At 35.5% G+C, this 14,189-nt stretch overlaps 1 protein-coding gene across 1 annotated transcript; it reads left to right on the top strand.

The window, feature by feature from the left end:
* The first annotated feature begins 1,328 nt into the window (after positions 1 to 1,328).
* LOC134264742 (peptidoglycan recognition protein 1-like) lies at positions 1,329 to 5,893 on the top strand. Its single transcript, XM_062747032.1, has 4 exons — positions 1,329 to 1,557; positions 1,889 to 2,080; positions 2,205 to 2,318; positions 5,685 to 5,893. Exons 1-4 carry the CDS (start codon positions 1,329 to 1,331, stop codon positions 5,891 to 5,893), a joined length of 744 nt encoding a protein of 247 aa, XP_062603016.1.
* Positions 5,894 to 14,189: the final 8,296 nt, after the last annotated feature.

Genomic DNA, 14,189 nt, shown 5'->3' with positions numbered 1-14,189 from the left:
TATTTTCAAACTATGTAACCCCCCTCCCCACCACAAGTACCCCTGACCCAGGGGCCCTGAAATTCACAATTTTGGAAGAGGCAGCCTGCCTCATCATAACTATTTACATAGTTCACTGGTTGAATACCCAGGAGTAGAGGAGATTTTTAAAGAATTAATGTATTTTTACTATTTAATCATTAAAGCCCCGCCTTAACACCAAAACGCCTGACCCTGGGGCCATGAAATTCACAATTTTGGAATAGGCAGCCTAATTCCACATAACTGTGTACTTGGTACGTTTATTTCAAGGAGCAGAGAAGATTTTCAATGAATTAAGGTATTTTCAATATCAATAGAGTCCCATCCTAACCCCAGAACCCCCAACCTAGGGGCCCTGAAATTCACAATTTTGGAAGAGGCATCCTTCCTCATTATAACTATATACATAGTTTACTGGTTTAATGCCAAGAAGCAAAGGAGAAGATTTTCAAAGAATTCATGCATTTTCTCTATATAATTAGTAGAGCCCTGCCCTAACACCAGAACCCCTGACCCTGGGGCCATGAAATTCACAATTTTGGAAGAGGCAGCCTTATTCAACATAACTATATACATGTATTTGGTTTGTTTAATACCCAGGAGTAGAGAAGAAGATTTTCAAAGAAATAATGCATTTCAGTATATAATCTATGTAGCCCCATCCTAGCACTAGAACCCCTTATCCTAGGGCCATGAATTTCACAATTTTGCTAGAGGACTCAATGCTCATTTATTCATACCAACAGCTTGACTGCTTGATGTCCAGGAGTAAAGAAGAAGATTTTTAAAGATTGCATTAATTTTAGTGGTTTTGGTCCCACCCATCAGGCCCCAGGGGAAGGGACCATGAAATTCACAATTTTTGTTCCCCTTTACCCATAGATGCTTTATGCCAAAATTGGTTGAAACTGGTTGAGTGGATGCAGAGAAGAAGCTGAAAATGTTCAAATGTTAACACACGACGCACGACGACGGACAAAAACGGATGGCAATGTCACCCGAGTTTACTCAGGTGACCTAATTAAAAGGCAAATTAAAATGTATTATTTAATGAAGATAAAATACCTTTTCTACTAACAAGTTTTTTGTGAAAACATTCTATAAGTTTAAAAGGTAAAATATATAAATAAAAAACGAGTGAAATTACATTCCAACGACACGGTCTGTAATGATGTAGCACAAAATTACAAAAAAGTGAACCACAGCAAATTGATTTGTGTTCATATAGTTTTCTTTGATAAATATTCATCCTATTTTATTTTGCAGAAAACCTTTTATAAAGAAAATGTACAGCTGTAATCGTGACGATGAATATTATTACCACAAACAATTCCATACGGGAAGTGCATACAGATTTATTAGATAAACTTTTGGATTTTATCAAATATGAAGGTGGACTTGATCGGTGGAGGTTATTTATTGGACGTATCACAGGAGCTCCGTATCCAAAAGGTGACGTGGTGGAAGATTTTAACATTCTGGAGGCAAAAGGACATTTGGCACCTGGAAAATATGATGAACTTTTAAAACATTTCGGTAAATGTGATCAAAGAGCGATCGAATACATCAAAGAGGCTCAGAAAAAAATTAATGAATTAAGGTAATCTACTAGGGTATTTCATTCTATGAAAACAAAAGAAATTTGATGTTTACGTGATGCATATTGTGAAAAGGTCTTAAAATGAAGAGAAGTTATCGTATTTATTGTTTGTTTTATTGCAGAGAACATTTGAAAGACGTCGACAGTTCATGTTGTTGTACATTTTCAAATAAAAAGGATAAATGAAAAAAATGAGCTATTTATCCACCCAACTTCTAATTTAATACCCTTTTGAATAATTTTTCATATATATGTCATAATTTTTAGAGCCATTAATCGGCAGAATTATAAGTCGCAGTGAATGGGGAGCAACACAACCAGGGGGAAAGGTAGATAATTTACAACACATTCCAAGGTACGTCATTATATCACACAGCGGTTCAGGCATCAACGCACTCACAGAACACCAATGTGCAGAAGAAGTACGTTCAAATCAGACCTACCATATTTATAACAGAGGTGTGTAGAGATATTCATTCCCCTACTAAATCAAAATCGGTATTCTCTTAAATAATTCTCAAGGGAAATAATATCTAAGCTTGACTTGACAGCGAATGGACCATACAAGCATTTTTATTTTTAGGTTGGTCTGATATTGCATACAATTTCTTGATTGGAGAGGATGGGAATGTATATGAGGGCCGTGGATGGGGTAAAGAAGGGGCTCACACCAAAGGACTTAACAAAGAGAGCATAGGTGTGTAATACGTTAACAAAGATTGATAGGTATGTAAAACAAAGATAGCATATGTATGTTATACATTATCATAGATAGTATAGATATGTGACACATTAGTGAAGATAGCATAGGTATGTAATACATTAATAACAAAGATAGCATAGGTATGTAATACATTAACAAAGATAGTATAGATATGTTACACATTAGAAAAGATAGCATAGGTATGTAATACATTAACAAAGATAGCATATGTAATACATTAACAAAGCATGAGTATGTAATACATTAACAAAGATAGCATAGGTATGTAATACATTAACAAAGATAGCATGATATGTAATACATTAACAAAGCATGAGTATGTAATACATTAACAAAGATAGCATAGGTATGTAATACATTAACAAAGAAACCATAGGTATGTGATACATTAATAAAGATAGCATAGGTATGTAATATTTAACAGAGATAGCATAGGACTAAGGTATATAATACATTAACAAAGATAACAAAGGTACACTAACACATGTTATACATTAAAAAGATAGTAAAGGTAAGTTCATTTAATACATTAACAAAGATAGCATAGGTATGTTACACATTAACAAAGATAGGATTGGTATGTTACACATTAACAAAGATAGGATTGGTATGTTACACATTAACAAAGATAGGATTGGTATGTTATACATTAACAAAGATAGGATTGGTATGTTATACATTAACAAAGAAAGGATTGGTATGTTATACATTAACTAAGATAGGATTGGTATGTTACACATTAACAAAGATAGGATTGGTATGTTACACATTAACAAAGATAGGAATGGTATGTTACACATTAACAAAGATAGGATTGGTATGTTATACATTAACAAAGATAGGATTAGTATGTTATACATTAACAAAGATAGGATTGGTATGTTATACTTTAACAAAGACAGCATAGGTATGTTAAAACAAGCAACAAAAGCACAAGTATGGTTTTAAGATGCATCTTAAATACTTATTTTATAATCTTTCATTATTCTGCCCCCGTAACTTTCGGGGGTATATAGTTTTTGTCGTGTCCATCTGTCTGTCTCTCTGTCTGTTCGTCTGTTTGTCCGCAAAAACTTTAACCTTGCCCATAACTTTTGATTTAGAGGAGCTATGACTTTCATATTTCACATGTGTATTTCTTGTGACAAGACCTTTCTTTGGGTACCACCAAATTTGACCTTTTGGCCTAAAATTTGACCCACTTTAACACAAAATTTTTTAATTTTTACTTTGGTCATAACTTTTGAACGGTAGATACTAGGGCTTTTATACTTCAAATATATATTTTTTGTGGCAAGACCTTTAATTGGATACCACCAACCTTGACCTTTTGACCTTGACAATGGAGATTTACGTACTAATGAAAAAACTTTAACCTTGGCAATAACTTTTGAACAGTGAGAAATAAAGCTTTCATACTTTACATATGTAATCCTTGTAAGAAGACGCTTCATTGGATACTTAAGAACTTTGACCTTGACCTTGGAGTTTGACCTACTTTTAAAAAACAAACTTTGGCCATATCTTTTAAATTGCCAGAGCTAGTGCTTTCATACTCTAATATTTAATTCTTGTGACAACACCTTTCATTTGATACTAGTATCAAGACCTTTGGCCCTTTGACCTTTTAAACCTTGGCCCTAACTTTTGAACGGTTAGGGCTAGAGCTTCCATACTTCACATATGAATTTTTTGTGGAAAGAACTTTCATTGGATACCAATAACCTTGACCTTCTGACCTTAACCTTGGAGATTTCCAGACTTATGAAAAAACTAGTGTTGGCAAATCGGACGATTTTTAGTAACCGGTTACTCGCATACTCTTCCGATCGAGTACCCGGTTACTCGGATGATTTTTTGTTATAGTTTCCGTATTTATTATGAATCTCATCCTTTTATATATTGATAGAAGTAAATAATAAATGTTACATATATGAACTTCATTTACAAATACAAACTCCAAAAACATAATACCTTCGAAGAATTTTGATTTTAAAAGTCACTTGAAACGGGGAATTTGTATTGTTTAAGAAATAATTTTATCGACACCTGAAGGAGATATATGTCACGATCGAGGAAAACTAACCTACTCTGTAACACTTTGCAGTTACTGATTATATTTGCTGAGTTTCATTTAAGTCACTGGTTATCGAATTATTTTTCAATCTTATTTGATTTAGCATATTTGTAGTTCCACCCGTATACGACAACTCAGATTCACAGAAATTCTTTAACAATATTTCCACGCTTTAGATGTTTGCGGCGGCATCTTGTTAAAGTATGTTCCTCTGACTTACACAGGTCTTAATGGGGCAATTATAACTCAGGTCTTCAAAACTTGTACCCCGTGACAATTAAAGTCATTAATTAAACTAATCAAAACAAATCGATCCTATTTGTGAACCACTAGAGCAAGCCTAACAGTAATTAAATTAGGGAAATGTGTCAATATACATTTACAAATAGCAAAAAAATTATTTCATACGTATTTACTATGAAAAATGCATTTTTATCCGAGTAACCGAATAGCAGTTTTACTAACCGATACTCGCATTGTTCGATGGTTAACCGGTTAACCGGGTACTCGTTGCCAACACTAGAAAAAACATTAAACTTGGCAATAACTTTTTAACGGTTAGGGCTAGGGCTTCAATACTTCATAAATGTATTCTTTGTGACATGCCCTTTTATTGGATACCATTAATCTTAACCTTTTGACCTTGACCTTACAGATTTCAGGACTTATGAAAAAATATTAACCCTGGCAATAACTTTCAAGAATAAGGGCTAGGGCTTTCATACTTCACATATGTCATTCTTGTGACAAGACCTTTCATTCAATACTTATAACCTTGTTCTTCTGACCTTGATCTTTGAGTTTAACCTACTTTTAGAATCTTTTAACCTTGGCCATAACTTTTGAATGGTTAAGGCTAGGGCTTCCATACTTCAAACATGTGTTCTTTGTGGAAATACATTTCATTTGATAATAATATTGACCTTCTGACCTTGATCTTGAAGATTTCTGTACTTATGAAAAAAACTTTAGCATGGCCATAATTGGGAACAGATGACGATAGGGCTTTCATGTCTCACAGTTGTATTTCCAGTTAGGAGACCCTACTTTAGGTACCAATATATTAAATTTGCATTTAAGAAAAGTTTAATCTTCACTATGCTGCCATACAGGGGTACTAGTATCAGTGTTTCACAAACACATCTTGTTTTTTAAAATATAATCTCTTCAAGGGAAAAAACAACAGAATTTGACCTTGGAAAATATCTCATTTATTAACTAAAATAAAGGTAATTTACAACTTAATGTACCTTTTTTATCAGGAATTTGCTTCATCGGAAACTTTGATAGACGACTTCCAAATCAGAAAGCACTTGAAGCTGCTAAAGATCTGATTCGACGGGGTGTAAAAGAAGGCAAAATACGAACTAATTTCATTCTGAAGGGACACAGAGATTTCAGTAATACTGCGAGTCCTGGAGAATGCCTCTATCAAGATTTGCAGAAGTGGCCTTTTAATCATGGAAAATGATATCATAATGTCGACAGAGGTTATATATAATATTATTTCCAGCTATTTTATAATGAATACTTCAAATAAATTGACTTTCTTCTGTACTTCAATGCAGGCTGGAGTTGAACCTGCGTAGCGGGTTCAAATCCAACCGCGGGACGTAGAGACCGTTCCTTCGTAAGAAACCGCATAAACCGACGTCCCGTGTCGCAATAGGTGCTTGCAAGATAAAGATCCCTCACTGCTCAATGTCCGCAAGTGTCGAGCGTAAGTCAGAATTGGAAGTCCTCCACCGGAAGGTGGTGTATCCATATGAGTAAAAAATTCTCGAGAGGGACGTTAAATAACAATCAACCAATTAATCAATCAATTAATCAATGCAGGCTTACATGAAATAGTACTAAAAGTTCTGAACAGAGTCATAACAAGTCGATGAATTAATAAATTAAACTGACACACATAATCAACCTTGAAAAAAGAAATCATGCATACAATAATAGTAGTATAAGGCGTCTAGATAGGGGAGGATTCTGATTGGCTGAGAGAAATCACGTGATCAGTTCTGATTGGTTGAGGGGATAGGTGGGTCAACTGAGTGCAGTCCTAGCTCTAACCCCTCTAACCCTAGCCCTAACCCTAACTAACCCTAACCCTAACTAACCCTAACCCTAACCCTAACCCCCTAACCCTAACCCCCTAACCCTAACCCTAACCCCTAACCCCTAACCCTACCCCTAACCCTAATCCCTTAGCCCTAACTAACCCTAACCCTAACCCTAACTAACCCTAATCCTCTTAACCCTAACCCTAACTAACCCTAATCCTAACTAACCCTAATCCCCTTAACCCTAACCCTAACTAACCCTAACCCTAACTAACCCTAATCCCTTAGCCCTAACCCCCTAACCCTAACCCCCCCTACCCCTACCCCTAACCCTATCCCCTTAAATACGGAGTGTGTTTTACACTATACGTAGGTACTACGTTTTTTTTTTTTATGCTGACTATACAGGTAAAAAATGCGGCGTGTGCAAATAAACATTGCAAGAATGTGATTATGACGTCACGCTTCACAGTCTAGACAGTCCTATAACCGGTTTGAACTGGTTTTACTGAAAGACAAGAACCACCTGGATTTTTTTTTTTTACTGAAAACAAAACACAAACAAGACAGATTGTGATTTTTATTCAATTTTTATTTAGAATGAAAAAATACAAAAATGATTTTAATTTCCACTGTATCGGCATAAGGGACATTTCTGGTAGGACGTCTCAAAGAGTTTCTTCACACATTCCTCACAACACGGATATTGCCGGCATTGTCCGCATTTCCATTTTCCTTGAGTCTTTTCCTGGTAGCACATCATACATTCTTTCAACGGTCTGTTCCTAGTCATTTTCATCCATCGGGGAGGCGGTATATTCTCAATTCCTTTCTTGTGTATGAAGTATTTCAGGCACCAGCTACAACCGCAATCTTCTAAAGAAGGCTCATCATCCACATACCAGTGTGGAAATGGCATTTCACAATGCTGACAAATCCTGTACGTTCTCTGATGCCATCCCGGATAGTTATATACTGTCAATTGTTTATAATTCATCGTATTCTGATCACAGTAATGACAGATATATTTTTCTACATCAAACCAATAGATCAATCTCCACGTGAAATACATGATGGGTACAATGAGTGCAGGGTACTCCCAGCTCAGCTTTATATACCTGGTGTGAGTCGTGTGCAAAACATATAACGATAGACCTACGTTTTTTTTATGCTGACTACACAGGTAATACTAGCGCCGTGTGCAAAGAAATATGCTGACTACACAGGTAAATACTTGGCAGCGAGTCAAGTTTTTGTTTTAGGGCCGTGTGCAAAAACTTACCTGTGCATTATGACGTCATCCACTGTATATAAATGTGGTTTTTCTTTCACTCTGGGTTCATTTTACCCTCAGAGCCATCAGGGTGATAGACATGGATTCTACTAGAGAAAAACAGGTACAGCCTCGACGAACATTGAATGCAATGGAAAGAAAAAAAAAAAGTATGTATTCAATACCTAGGAAATTTCACACAGGGTTAAGAAAAAAAAAATCAGTGACCTTTTTAAATACCTAAAACCTCAATCAAATCTACGAATGACTAGACCCCACCCCTTTGGATGCAATGAATATCATATACAAAATACGATTTCGGAGGAGAATTCGACAGTTAGAAGCATTGTTAGTTTTTAAGAAATAAAACAAAATAAAAAAAAATCTTGTAATACTACATCACTGTTATGTTATTGCATGACGTCATAGATACACTCGGGTTCGGCCTTTCCCCCCCTCAATTTTGCTTTCTCACTGTGATGGGCGTGTTTACCAAATGGGGTGATTTTTTTTTAGCCAATCACATTTGATCACATGATGGGTTTTTCCATGTTTCGCACGCGATTCCAGTATCGTCTGCTATTGTAAATAAATACAGTCCCTCCGTGGTTTCAGTATCATTCCTTTGCGCTTGATTTGTTTGGTTACAGAGAAGAACAAGAAGAAGAAGAAGAAAAGATGAGTCAAGAATTTCAGGAAGTTTACCGGATGATTCCCGGAATCTCCATCGAGACTGTGGTCATCGTGAGGCGGATCGCTACGGGGGAGGAGCTGTCCCGGTATAACTTCATGCAAGTTACGGCGAATACGGAGGTGAGAAGCAGGCAGGGTCGGAGGAGCCACCCCTATACTAGGGTAAGAAGTGGACCCAGGACTTTTACGTCACCCAGACCTACTACAACCCAGGTACAGGCCCGGAACCAAGGGCGGATCCCCACCTGGGGATTCCGGGTAGGTACAGAAAGGATTTTCTGTTCCCTATGTTTGCAGCAGGATGAGGAGAGCAATTACTGTTGTTCGCGATGCATCCAGCGCCCCTCGTGCACCTTATGCACCGCCAGGATCATCGAGGAGAACTTACCCTGCCCCCTCTGCAGGAACAGGATCCGGGTCCCCGTACCCTTGTCGAGGAGGCAGGAATTCAACCCCCCTGACAGTTCCTCAGATTCAGACGATGAGTCCATTAGACACCTGGTCCAGGAGCTGCTGGCAGCCTAGGCGGGACCTACCTGATAACAAAATCAACGAAAAAACAAAAAAAAAATCAACAAAATACCAGAAAAACCAAAAAAATCAACAAAAACCAGAAAAAAAACCAAAAAGTGTTTTTTATACCAAACGGTCCTTTTAAGGACCACCAAATTTTTCGAAAAGATGCCTTCATATTCAGTCAATAAAGAAACGTGTGTGTATCTCAAGTTTATAACACCAGGTCACTTTTTATAATTTTTATAACTTTTTTAAAACTTTATAACTTTTTGAAAACATTAACTTTTTAAAATTAGCTTTAACTTTTAAATAATGATAACCCCTTTTTATAAAATAAATTCACATTAAAACACACATTCTTTAAATTTTTTATTTTTTCATCAAAACAATAACACATACATACATACACTTTATGTGGATAAAAGAATGTATTTTAATCATAAGTGTGTGTGTACAAATTATTATTTTTTTTTTTTTTTTGATAATTTTTTTTTTTAAAAAAAAAATTCAGGTAAATCTACAATCTCTTGGAATTAATTCTCTGTTACTCACTTCAGATTTAAGAACTCCATATTCTTCATAGTTACCTTGTCTATAAAAGGTTCTTTCCAATTCTTGGGGTACTGTGAGACATATCAAAACAAGTTAATTTATGAATCTTTTATGTACATGTATCTCTCATGAGCCCTGTATTTCATTTGTATGAATCCTTTCACATGATGAAGTTTTCTAGTTTCTGGATGCCTTTCTTTTTGTAAGATCAAGTATTGATAATCACTTCTAATGATTTGATCTACATCTTCCTGTCTGCACCCAGTTAAATCAAATATCCAATTTTTTTTTTTTTAGCTATTCTAAATCTGTTTATTTTAAAGTTAGCAATATAACCATTGCCTGTATTTTCTTTCTGTCTGTTTTGATAATGAGTCTTAATATCCTCCAAGAGTTGAGTTTGAACTTCTTTCATTATTTTGTGAACTCTTTAAAATCCTCTGTCTTTATCAATCTTTTTTTTTCTGACATCTCTTTTTTCTTATCATCTATAAACTTGGCTTCTTCTCTAGTCAAGGGTCTTACAGGGTAATCCAGGTTACCCTCACCCTCTATGGGTAATACAAGGTTATATTCCTCATTGACTTCTTCTGCAATTAAGGGTCTTTCTATGTAATCTCTGACAACATTAAGATCACTCTTTTCTGGATAAAAATGGGTTATATTCTTCTTGAGAAATGATTTCAAGAGTGCCATCTTTTTTTTTTTATTGGTATACCTCTGTCTACATCTTTCTCTAAAAGAATTCTCTTTTCAAACTGAATTTTACTCATTCCTTTACTCTTTTGCTTCCTAAAGGTGTTACCCATAGTTGAGACAACAACAGTACTGAGTGTTTTTTAATTTCACACCTTGAATTTATACATTTCTGTGATACTATCATGGGGAAAAAAAATATTAAGAGGAATGTAAGAGTGATTTTGAAATATTTGTGATATGTATATTGTGCATAAAATTCCATTCTTAAGTCCCAAAAACATGGTTATGACACAGTTTCAGATATTAAATAAGTCTTTTAATTTCTGTTGTAAAAAAGAAAAAAAATTTCACTTTCTCTCATTATTTTTCTTCAGAAAACATGTTTTTCTCAAACTCCATAACTCATTGAAAGCAATGAGGTAGATGACTATTACTTGTAAGGTACAAACTCCTTTTTTAAAAAAGAAAAAAATTCCTGGTAGTTTTCTTTTTGTCTAGCAAAGTTTAAATGTGATTTTAGATAACATGAAACTTTTATAAAAGTTAAAAAATCATATTTCATTTTTAACAATACAGAAAAGATGAGGGATACCATTGATCACTATACCTTATAAAATTTAAATCTTTTACATTTCCTCCCCATTCTATACTGAATACCCAACTCCTGTTTTGTGTTTTGAAAAATAATCTATGGTTAAAGGGGGATAATCGACTTTTCAAAAAGGGTGTTTTTGTTAACAGACAAAAAATCAAATGGATTTATTCAGGTTTTTAAAAAAATTCATGGAATTATTTCTCTGTTTTCTTTATTGTCATTTATTTTCTTACTTTTTTTCTCAATTCTTGGTAATACTATAAAATAAAATCTGCATGAGTATGAACTCTCATCATATCCCAACTGTTTTTCCTGCAAGGTTTTTTTTTCCACTTCATGTTTTGTTGTTGTTGCTGTTGTTTTTCTCATAAAAAAGACAAAGTTGAACATGAAAATCAAAACATGCAACATTTTTTAAAAAGATATATGATTTGGTAGAGTTAAAATAAATAATTTCCCTCAAGCAAAAAAAAAAACAATATTAAACAATTAAAATGTTTTTAATGTGAGTATAGATGCATCAGTATTTTTTCAAATTTCCTGGAATGATAACTTTTGTACAGCTTAACAATTTTAATCTGTGATATATATGTTGTGATTTTTTAGTTAAAATTTTCAAAGGTCTAGAAAAAATTCTGAAAGAGATGTCACTGAGGTTTTCAATTATAAAACACCACTGGCTTCTTCTGGTCCTGGACAATATGTAGAAGGCTGTGTATATGTTTCCTTGACTGATGAACAGAATGTGCTATCTGGAAAAAAGAAAAATGTTTTCTTTCAAACAATATTTTTTTTTAAAAAATTCCAATGCTGAAAGGATGATTGCACAACATGAAAATACCAAATTCATTATCCGCTTCTATAAATTTACCTCTGATAAAATAAATTTCCCCTCTGCTAAAATTCCTTTATTTAACTTTCTCCAATTTACCTTCTATACTCCAAAATGGGGGTGGTCAGGTTCAAACTTGGTATGGCCAGGTATTAATCATCTGTTAATCATCTGTTTATGCAAACCTAAAATTGAACAATAATATATTTGAATTCTAGTGTTAATTATTTTTTCATTGCTTGCAGAAAAAAATAATAATCATCACTGTTAAAATATGATAACTGAACTAATATGAAAAGTTGGTCATACAGAATACCCTGTTAGTGTAGCAAAATCTATGTTTTTAAAAAAACTGTAACATTTATCTTTTGCATAAAGACATATTTTTGTAAAGAATTTTTCATAACTTTGAAAAAAGTAGTCTTATTGTATAATAGGGTTAACTTAAAATCTTGTAGACTTTAAAAGTTGTACATGATGTGTTACACATCTTACATATGTAACCATTTCATTTCAGGGTATTCGGCATATATTGTGATTTTGTCTAAAATTTGTTGGAGGGTATTCAGCATATATTGTGATTTTGTCTTAAATTTGTTTGTTCCTGTAATCAATAATTTGAGAATACTCAAATTAGGTAATGGGTTAATCTATAAGTAAATTCAGTCTATACATTGAAGGTATTTCTGTATGAAATAAACTTATAATATTCTTGAATTCTTTTTGAGACGCGCAGTGTGTGTATGGTTTTTAATCATAAACATAAAAAATCTAGACTGGATCATGATCTAAAAAGTAAATACGAATGATTTTCAAAGCAGTACGAATCTTTTCATGTCAAATTTTCTTTCATAAATCATTGGGTGACTTTAAAAAATCAGGGAATGTGTAGGTCCTACGTTGTTTACACCCCAGTGTCACTACAGTGTTCGATTTTGGTAAATAAACAAACGATCAAGACTTGTAAAGGATCTAAAAAATAAATACGAATTGTTTTGAATCTCATCACATTTTATTTTTCTTAAAATATCAATCAGATAAAAGCTAGATTCCAAGAATCCTTATATATCTCATAGTATGATTTTCTAAAAATCCGTGACCTCTGACCCCTCATTGTGTCTATAGGTAAACCTATTTGAGCTTGTTTTTTACCCTGATCATGATTCTTTTGAAATAAAAACTATATCGGCAGTCTTCCCTAAGTCCCTTCTCCTTAACCCACATGAGTTTTCCGGGTCTCACCCTCTAAAAAGACTGAAAAGGCTTATTTTATACACTCGGGTCACTGGATTTCACCTCGTCGCTTCGAGGTTTTTTACTCTTTTTCTCCACGACGGATGCATGTCATGTATTAATTCTAGTATGAAAAGAAGCAGGAAACTTATCTTGTTTAGACCTGCATCATTATGGAATCCTACTATGAACACCTACTAAATAATCCATGAAAATATGTAAGTCCCAAAGCACAAAACACACACAATTTCGGTTCGCCATGAGATTTCGGCTCTCGCCATCGAGGTGCTCTCTTTTCCGTCCGTGCTCTATGCATAAATACAGACGCTCTCCAGTAGTCGGCGTCATTTGTTAGTAGCAGCACCTACGTTTTACAATGGCTTCTGGAGGAGATTTCCCCAGCTATTTTACCATGGCGGACATTTACTTGGAGGCAGTCTGGATAGTGAGGGATGTCGCCACGGGCCGGGAGCTGTCCCGATTACGCATCGCCACCCTGGGTCCTGCCAGTCCGCCAGCAGAGAGCCCGAGGAGCCCGTCCCCCCCTCACCGACCTCCATCACCGACTTGGTCCCCGGACGATTTGGTGACGGACGACTGGGCACCGGAGGAAGCAGCACCCCCAGTACCATCTCCGAGGGGACCCGTGCCAGTCTGGGCCATCCAGCTGCCCGAGGCCAGGATCCAATGCAGCATCTGTTTGGAGGAGGACCAGCCCTCCAACTACGTGTGCTGCGAGTGCCGGAACAGGCCCGCCTGTTACCGGTGCTCGGAGGTGCTGGTCCTCCAGGCCCCACCCCTAGGCTGCTGCCCCCTCTGCCGGAGGCGAGAGCCCAGACCACCCATGGCGAGGAACGTGTCCACCCGCGGGGTCCGAGGGTTGAGACGACCACGACCCTTGAGACCCCCCACCAGACTGGCGTTACCCGCTGTGAGGAGGCCCCTATCTGACCGCCCAGAGTTCCGGGGACGAGGCAGGGGACACAGGGAGTAAACCCTGTCTAAAAAAAATCAACCAAACGGCCGTTCTCACGGCCACAGGGAGTAAACCCTGTCTAAAAAAATCGACCAAACGGCCGTTCTCACGGCCACCCAAATCTTTAGAAAAGATGCCTTCAGTACAGTCAAAAAGAAACGAAATGTGTGTCTCAAGTTTATAACACCAGGTCACTTTTAAAAACTTATAATTTTTAAAACTTATAAATTTTTTAAAACTTATAAATTTTTTAAAACTTATAAATTTTTTAAAACTTATAAATTTTTTAAAACTTATAACTCTTTTAAAACTTATAAATTTTTTAAAACTCTTTTAAAACT

Source organism: Saccostrea cucullata, unplaced genomic scaffold (genome assembly GCF_032062105.1).
Source record: "Saccostrea cucullata isolate Sc308-1 unplaced genomic scaffold, CSIRO_AGI_Scuc_v1 ctg15923, whole genome shotgun sequence".
NCBI lineage: Eukaryota > Metazoa > Mollusca > Bivalvia > Ostreida > Ostreidae > Saccostrea > Saccostrea cuccullata.
Note: the sequence above shows the minus strand (reverse complement) of the source record. Positions and strands in the feature narration are given on the sequence as shown.

Bases quoted from the DNA above. Each gene is read 5' to 3' on its own strand.
- LOC134264742 (XM_062747032.1), top strand. From the start codon at position 1,329: ATGAATATTATTACCACAAACAATTCCATACGGGAAGTGCATACAGAT. The intron at 1,558-1,888 runs GTAAATGTGATC...CATAATTTTTAG, and splicing joins TGAACTTTTAAAACATTTCG to AGCCATTAATCGGCAGAATT. The intron at 2,319-5,684 runs GTGTGTAATACG...CTTTTTTATCAG, and splicing joins ACTTAACAAAGAGAGCATAG to GAATTTGCTTCATCGGAAAC.